Genomic DNA, 8,711 nt, shown 5'->3' on the forward strand with positions numbered 1-8,711 from the left:
TTGTAGAGATACAAATGTGCCAGTAGGAGGATTATTACTGAGTTCTAAATATCCTAGCAAACAGGAGGTATGACAAACAGGACCCAATTTAGCGACTGCTGACATCCAAGCAATGGGCACCCCGATTCCTCATATTGCCCAACTCTCCATCTTCATTTCCAAACTCCCTGGTTTCACCCGGAAGCACTGCCCCGCTGTGCTGTTGCACGGCAGAGTCAGGTCACCGAATGCCCCTAGGATACTATTGCATTTTTGTTAGGATGCACACCCAGGGAAAAATCTGAAAAGAGGCAAGTTGCACGCTGGAAGGCGGGACCCCGGGCGGGTCTGGTCTTCTTTCATGCTGGTCTAGAGGTTTCCATCTTCCAACCAGAACAGCATAACTTTTTATACTTGAATGTAAAGTTGCTAAATCTGGTCTCTCTATAAGACCATTTAGCTTTGAGAGTCTAAAAAGAAAAGCCAATTTAATTTTGAAATGGTTGAGAGAGTTTTGCCTGCAGGGTGGGGACCCTAAGAGGACAGTGACTCACGGGAGCCACCTGCAGCTGGCCCCAAGTCCAGACCAAGAAGTCAGGGTAGAAGCCATGCCAGCCAGAGTGACCTGGGCTGGAGCCCTTGACCTTCCTCCAGCTGAGACCCTCAGGTCACCCTTAGGTGACACAGCCCCAAGCAGAGACAACAAGCAGGTGGCAGCATGATCAGTGGCTCTGGGTAAGGGACAGTCCCCAGCTACCGGATGGAGACACGTGGGGAGGAAACTGCAGACGCAAGTGCCAGGGCGGAGGGTGAACAGGGCATACGGAGGGTCCACGGGACAGACCTGTGACGACAATCTGCGCCCTGGCCCGTCCGGTCCCAGTGCTGCTGACTGCTGTGCACTCGTAGATCCCCTCCTCAGCCTTGGAGGCCCGTGGGATCTCCCAGCTGCTGTTCCCCGACTCCCTAATGTGAATGGCAGGGGGCACAATCCCAGTAACCCCAGTCAGGACCCCAGCTGCACCCAGTCCTCAGGGACCCCAATCCCTCCTGAGACCCAGCAGAAGAGGCAGCTAGCCAAGGACACAAACTCCGCCACATGCCGTGTGAGCCCGAGGCCCTTGCCCTCTCCGACCCTCACTCCCATCCATCGAGGAGTTCCTGCCTGCCCTTGCTGCCTGCCTCAGTAGGACCCCGCATGCGTGGGTTGAGCTTTCCAGGAGATAAGGAAGGCTGACAAGGCTGGGTCAGTGGCCCAGCAGGAGTCGGGGTTTTGGGGACACACTCTCCTCCACCCCTGGCCACGCTGCAGATCCCCAGGTTGGGCTGCCCAGAAAGACAGGGACTAAGCCTGGTCCCTCTGCTGCCACCCACTCCTGAGCTTCTCCAGGCTCCTGAGCCCCATGGTGCAGTAACTCACAGGAAGTGCCTCTCCTCGCCCAGCCGGACCCCATCCCGGTGAAGCTGCAGCCGGAAGGGGATGGCGCTGTGCACAGAGCAGGAGACTAGCAAGGGCTGCTGCTGGTAGCCGTGGATCCTGGGGGGCATGCCAACCAGGGGGGCACCTGCAGACGAGGACCAGGTTCAGAGCCCTCCAGCCCCAGCCCGCCCTAGCTATGTACAGAGGCACAGAGACGCCGAGGGCCAGATCAGGAGCTAGAGACCCAGCCTGGTGAGGCTCAGCAGTCACCAAATGCGGGCCCTGTTCGGCCAGTCACAGCTCAAGTGCCTTTAGGATGTTTTTGCTTTTGTTTTATGAAACAGGGTCTCCCTGTGTAGTCCAGACTGGCCTTGTACTCACTATGTAGCCTAGGCTAGCCACGAACTCGAGGTGATCCTCCTGCCTCAGCCTCTCGGGTGCTGGGGTGACAAGCATGTACCATCAGCCCTCACCAATCCACACCCCATCTTTGGGACCAGTTCTGACATCTGTGAATCCTGCCCCCAGGCTGATCCCAGATCCCATGAGGGCAGATGGGGCAGAGCCAGCACCTCTGTGCCTGCAGGGTCAGTTTTCCCCAAGCCTGTGGTGGGAAAAATCTTCTTGTTTCAAAATAAGCTCAGCTGGCAAGAGCTGGGAAGGCAAAACTCACACAAATTATTAGATGAAAAGGAAGACTTCAAGGGACTCTCAGCTGATGATGGGTCCCTTGGGAGCCCCACCCCCTCCCGAGCCTGGGCTTTGGGTGGCTCCAACTCCCCTCAGCAGTGGGGGAGGTCTGAGCAATTCCCTGCAGACTCCAGCACCCTTCTGTCCGCCAGTGCAGAGCAGGGACAGAGATGCTCCAGGGGTGAGACAACACCAGACCTCCTCCGAGCCTGGGGTGGGGAGGGCGGCTGTGGTGACATCATGCTCCAGGCTGCCTGCCACCTCCAAGGGGACAGGGGTGTCGGACCTTGCAGCCACGTCCTCAACCACGGCACAGCAGCTGCCACTCACCCACCCAGGCCAGCACCCCTCCAGCCGTTACGCTCCCCACAACCTCTCACCAGCTGATAAGGCCCTGGGACCCCAGGTTCACTCCACTTCTTGCACACAGGGCTCCCTGTTTGAGGCGACCTCCACCCCAGCTCTGGACGGCCAGGAGGAAGGCCACATCCTGCTTACTCTACCTTTTCTCATTGCCAGCCAAGACAGAAACTCAACCCAAGCTAAGCTCCAAACTCCTGGGTCTTCACTAAAGCCCAGAGAGAGAAACTGCCCTCTCCTCAATGCTCAGGAAGGGCACAGCCAGAAGGTCTCCAGTCCCCACCCCTGCCCAAGGAATTCCCGGGGGCAGCGGCACCCACCTCCAGGACAAGGGGAAAGCGGGCAGGAGAAAGGCAGGGAAGCCCAGTAAGGAGGCTGAAGGCCAGGGAGCCTAGATAGCCCCTGCAGGGCCAGTAGTAGACCCAGAAAGCTAAGGTGGCCACTCTGCCCCCTGGGAGCTGCCTGCTCATGTTGGGAAGCCAGGCGGGGCTCTGCTGTGGGAACCAGCACAGCATGCCCAAAGGTGAGATGACAAAACGGCCTGCCCCTGCAGGGACAGGACAGGCACAGTCATGAGTGGGAGCTGGCCTCAGTCCTCTCATCTATAAAAAGGGACCCCCATCCACAAGATACGCAGTAACTGCAGTAAGCCAGCACCCTGCAGGTGTTTAGCCCAGGACTGGCCCAAGGGAGGTGCTCACAATGTCTAGAATAGGTGTCCCTAAGCTCCAGGTCATGACGATGACTATGATTACTGAAGCCTGAGGACCCATATCTGCCCTGCCACCTACCATGTGTACAGTGCCCAGAACCATATGGTGGACACTGAAAATGAGTGTTGGGTGGAGGGACATAGATGAGGGAGTGGCTGGGTGGATGAGCAAGTGGACAGATGGACAGGAGTAGGTGAATGGGATAGATGGATAAATAAATGGACAGATGAATGGGTGGGCAGACGGTGGGTGGGCAGATGGACAAGGATAGGTGAATGGGATAGATGGATAGATAAATGGACAGATGAATGGGTGGGTGGATGGTAGGTGAACAGATGGACAGTTGTACAGTTACCAGAAATAAATGATAGATAGGTAGACAGACAGACAGATAGACAGATGATAAATAATGGATAGATGGATAGATGAATGATATATGGGTGGGTGGATGTATGGATGGATGGATGGATGGGTGGGTGGGTGGGTGGATGAGTAAATGGATAGATGGATAGATGGATGGTTAGATACATAAACAAGTAAGTGAGTAGGAGATGGATGGATGGATGGATGGATGGATGGATGGATGGATGGATATCTGGCTAATTGATGGGTGAATAGAGGATGCACAGATGAACCCTTTAAACCTCTGAACTGAGAGCCTCATGTGGAGCATCTGAGTATAATGTCTGACAGGGAATAACTGCCCAGAGAAACTCGATGAGCAAACATTTCCTAACCTAATTTAATCAGCAAAGACACCCAGGAAGAAACGGGCCTCTGGGACCTGGGGAACAAAGAGGCCCACCTCTTACCTGGAGCCACACCACTGTAGGAAACCCCGGAGACACGGAGGAGGGAATTTCCCTCGGGGTCCTTGCCCTTCACTTTGAGGTAGAAGCGCTCTTTGGGGGCATGGAAGGGCGGCCCGGCCCACAGCTGAGACGTGGACTCATTGGAGAGGGGCTGCACCGGCAGAGTCAGGAGGGGACGCCCTGAGTTGTGCGTGAGCTCCACGGAGTCCAGATGGCCAGGTGCCTGCAGGCCCGTGGAGTTGATCACCAGCGAGATGGGGACGCCTGCAGGGCAGGGGAGAACAGAGCGAGGGGCTGGACTTGGGCCACACCTCAGGGACCCACCCCACCTCTACCCACTCCCATCCCACTTGCGCTGGAGGCTGAAGTCTATCCAGGGAGCATGCTGCTGTCCGTGGTCCTGAAACGTCAGTGCCTGGCGACACTGGCTTCCTGCAGCTGTCACACCCCTCTCTGCAGACCCGGCTCTGGGGACCAGGAAAGCCCCTGGCATTAGCGGCCATCAGCCCGGCCTCCGGAAGGGACTTGGAGCAGATGAACGCCCAGCTGGAGGACTCCCCGCCCCCAGCTTGTACCCTGGCTCAGCTTTTTTCTGTCTTCTTTCTGTAGCTTGATGAAAATGGGACGGCTCCCCCAAAGACAGAACTGGACTTGGGCTTCATCATTTCCTTAGATAATTTGGAACTTGAGCCAAGTCTCTCCTCTTCACACAGTTGTTTTTGTCTCTCAAAAATCGTCAGTAGACAGGTGCGGGCCATAGCACCCTCACGATGCCTACGTCTTCTGCAGAGACTCGGATGACCCAGGGCGGGTCAGGGACTAGAAGTCCCGTTGCCTCTGAAGAGCTAGCATGGTGTCCCAGGTCTTGTCTCATGCAAGTCAACCAATGGCTTGTGGCAGCTGCTCCCTGAGGCCAGACAGCCACTGTCCTGTTAGCCACAGACCTTTCCGGACCCCAGTGTCCCCAGTAATGAGGCCAAGGTCCCATCACCATTCAGCATTTGCAACTGCCTTGCTGTCTCTCTTCTTTTAAAAGCTGTCTTTGTCTCCATCTTGATCAAAAGAGGAAACCCGAGCAGGCCCCACGGGGATAGCCTTTCGCCCACGCCTACTGGAGGCCAGCCCAGGGGTGGGTTCGCTTTCAGACCCCGATCCACACTGCACTCAGAGCCTCCCTGCTCTCCTGGCTCTAGAGGAGTCTCCCTTTCCCCACTTCTTGCTACTAGCAAGGCAAACACACAACGGCTCTCAGCTCACTTCAAGCTAAGGCTGTTCCTGCTGGTGCTGGCAGGGAAACGCAGAGGAGATGACCACAATGACTGACACCAGGCACGAAAGGAAACCCCAAGGGGCCGGCACACACTCTCGGGTCACGTCTCAGGCATCCAGAGTGGCCTAATCTGGTCCCAGACGCTCCCAGCTTCTCTTCTAAGCAGACCCCACCCTCTGAATGGCCACGGCAAGGGACCACATTTTCTAAACTGTAAGTCAGCCACCAGATAGATGGCATTTTCTGGAGCTCAGGGAGCCTGAGACCCTGATGGCGCAGGATCTGACTTCCCCTGGAGGAGCTGCCCAGGGCTCACAGGTCTCCTCAGTCCCTGGAGGTGACTTCCAATTTGAAAACTTAGCCTCCAGCTTCAGTGTTCCCCGAAGCTTTGCCAGCGTCCACCTGCCTGGGGAGCATCCGGCTGTTGCCCTGCACACTCGCCCTTCAGAGCAAGCCACAGTACCCTTCACAGGGAGCCATCGGCTTGCAGGTCCCTGTGCCGTCATGGAGCAAGCACCATGCTCATGGGACAGCCTAGGAGGCTGCAGGGGTTGTGAGCTAACACAAGGGTCCTGGAGGCCTCTGTGGCCAAGAAGACGCCCTGAAGGTCAACGTCACACGTCACCTGGGCTGGGGCTGATGGGGAGGGTGCTGGCTTGGCGCTCAGGTTGTAAGGTGTGACTGAGAAATAGCATGTGTTTAAGTTTGTAAAAATGTTATCACAGTAAAAGGCATATTGCTATATTGATCCCCCTCAAATCTTGCCTCTCACTGCAAGCTCACAGATGCCATCGTCCTTGCCACTTTCCACAGCAGCTCTAGAAATTCCCTTGCCAGGTGTCTCAGTTGTGCTGTTGTCGCTGCCTGAATTGACTTAAAATGCCCACTCCTCATGGTCATTTTGACTTTGAGGAAGAGACAGAGGTCACATGGTGCTAGATCTGGTGACTAAGGTGGATGAGGACGCAGTGTTGCGCCTTCAGGAGCTGCCTCTCCACAGGATGGCGCCGACAGCAGTACTCACTGAATTTTTTATTGTACCTCACACAGACCCTCAAGAAAGAGGACTCCAGAGCTGCTGCAGAAAGTGACAAGGAAGATAGCATCAGTGTGTGCAGTGTGAGGGGAAGGATTTGAAGGGGAACCATAGCCATGTGTCTTTTACTGTAATAAATCTTTAAGATTTAAACATCATTTGTATTTTGCTCCCTACTGGTACATCACGTGGACTGGGAGAAGCAACAAGCCTCAACTCCGCAGGCTCCAAGCCGATCACACCATCTGCAGAGTTAGGGGCATCGTACCTTCTAAGGGCCACTCGATGGTGTGGTTGAGGTCCAGAGAGGGCTGCGTGGAGAAGCCTGCCCGGAAGTTGATGTCGCTGATGCCTGTGATCCTCACTGAGTGGCGGCCGCTGCTATAGACCTGTAGGCCCGTGTGTTAGCAGAGAGTCAGCCTCCAGCACCCAGCTCCGGAGCACAAGGCCACCAAGGTGGCCACTGGCCCCACAACAGCAGCTCCAGATCTCCTGCCTTTGGGGCTGTGGGGGCTCACCTGTCCCTGCCCGGTGCAGGAGCATAAGCCTGCTGACCACCCCAAGCTCTCTCTCTCAAAGCCCCTGCCTTTTAGCCCTCCTGCCTCCAGAGTCAGCAGGCCCTGTCTTCCCTGCGCCTCTGACTCCCTCCTCACAGTCCTTACAGCATTAGAGTTCAGGGCTCAAAGATGCTCAAAGGTCTGAAGACGGGGGGGGGGGCACTGCTACCCTTCCTTTGCCACCTACCGCAGTCCTAGACCCAGCAGGGTGCAGGGAATGCCCGGCTGGCAGGTGCTCATGCCATCCAGCAGCAGCAGCCCACTCTAGCAGGATGCTTTCCTGGGCCAAGGCAGCTTGCGGGCCCGGCTCCCAGCCTCCTGCCATCACTGCAGGTCCCCTGCCATCCCCCGACAGTCACCCTGGCTACTTTTTACACACTCCTCAGATTCAAGCCCAAGCCATCTTGGACAGCTCCTCAGGACACTGAAGTGGTTTCTCCAAGTCCTTGATTGCTCCCAAATCAACCACTCTGCTTCCCCTGCAAGCAGAACACTCTGCCAGGGCCGGGGAGATGGCTCGGTGGAATAAGCACTTCCCTGGCAAGTGCAAGGGCCTGAGTTCAATCCCCGGTTCCACCAAAAAAAAAAAAAAAAAAAAAAAAAAAAAAAAAAAAAAAACCACTCTGCTGTCCTTGGACCTGGACTCCTGTCGCTATGCCAAGGGCCCCACCCACGCCCAGGCCCCCTGTCAGCCACCTCCACCCCCACCAGGGCCCCTACCTTGACGGACCACAGTCCAGGGTGCTCAGGCTTAAAGGCCACCACCTTGGCTGAGTCGGGAATGCTGAGCAGCACGTTGAGACCCTCATCCTGCTGGAGGACCCGCCCTGCAGAAGCCCCAATCCTTCTCAGTTCCACTCCACCCTGGGGTTCCCCCACTGGCCGCAGGGTACCCAGGAGCAGCTGAGAGGGTGGCTCCTATTTTAATTCTTGCCTCATCCAATTCCGCACCCCTCTGCTCCCTGTGTCCCCCACCTCAGGATCCGCAGAGCCCCCTGCCCCCAAGTCTATGTCTCTGTCCCATCCCAGGTTTTCCACCAAGAAGGCCAGCCCTGGGGCAGCACATACCCAGCGGATCCCGGACTTCAATCTCAGGCCCCGGCCCACTCAGGGAGATGGTGACCTCCTTGAGGCTGGCGTCGAAAGGAAGTCCCCAGGTGTGCTCCCCTCCCACCTCGTGGTCTGTGGACAGCAGGTGCACCTTGGAGGCCTGGATCGCCGACTCCACCCACTTCAGCACCTGCAGGGATGGGTGCCCTGGTGTCTGTCTGGCCGTGTCTGACCCACCCAGGCCAGGTCCCCAGCTAGCTGCAAGCCGCGTCTGCCCTTGTGGGTTTCAGGCAGCACATGTGGTGTCCGGCTTGCTCATGTCCACTCACTTGTGCCTGCCTGGGACACTCTCACCCTCTCGGCTTCTCCATCTTGAATGGCACAGCCTGAATCAATGGCTCAGCAGGGCAGAGGGCAAGCAGAGCCCGGCGCTCTGCAGACACCCTCCCTGCTCCGTGTCCCTCCTCCTCCTTTCCTCCCCTACTTTTACTTACCTATTTCTCTGGTTTATACGGACATTTCCAATCAAATTTCACATTGCAGGGTTTTTGTACTTAGTTTATTTGACTATAAACCAAAAAAAATGGATTGCTAAGAAATATTTCTTCGTAGTTTAAAGCTGGAAGAACAGGGACTGCAAGACAGCTCAGTGGACCAAATGCCTGCTTGGGAAAGTGCAGGACCAGGGTTGGATCCCCAGTACTGCATGCTGTGCCAGCAGCGCATGCCTGTAATCCCAGCACCGGGGAGGCTGAAAACAGGACGATCACTCCGAATCTGAGCTACCTAGCAAGACCTTGTACCAAATACATAAAAAAAAAAAA

General features: G+C 56.2%; 1 protein-coding gene across 1 annotated transcript in view; it reads right to left on the bottom strand.

The window, feature by feature from the left end:
* Window positions 1–8,711, bottom strand: part of Hmcn2 (hemicentin 2) — a 128,861-nt gene that overhangs the window by 94,787 nt on the left and 25,363 nt on the right. The window contains exons 5-10 of the mRNA XM_012516738.2: window positions 7,906–8,077; window positions 7,558–7,664; window positions 6,549–6,669; window positions 3,975–4,238; window positions 1,400–1,544; window positions 824–945 (exon numbers count right to left, since the gene is read on the bottom strand). Of these exons, the coding sequence (XP_012372192.1) occupies window positions 824–945; window positions 1,400–1,544; window positions 3,975–4,238; window positions 6,549–6,669; window positions 7,558–7,664; window positions 7,906–8,077 (931 nt within the window). The remainder of the gene's footprint in view (window positions 1–823; window positions 946–1,399; window positions 1,545–3,974; window positions 4,239–6,548; window positions 6,670–7,557; window positions 7,665–7,905; window positions 8,078–8,711) is intronic.

Source organism: Octodon degus, unplaced genomic scaffold (genome assembly GCF_000260255.1).
Source record: "Octodon degus isolate 3935 unplaced genomic scaffold, OctDeg1.0 scaffold00123, whole genome shotgun sequence".
Lineage (NCBI taxonomy): Eukaryota > Metazoa > Chordata > Mammalia > Rodentia > Octodontidae > Octodon > Octodon degus.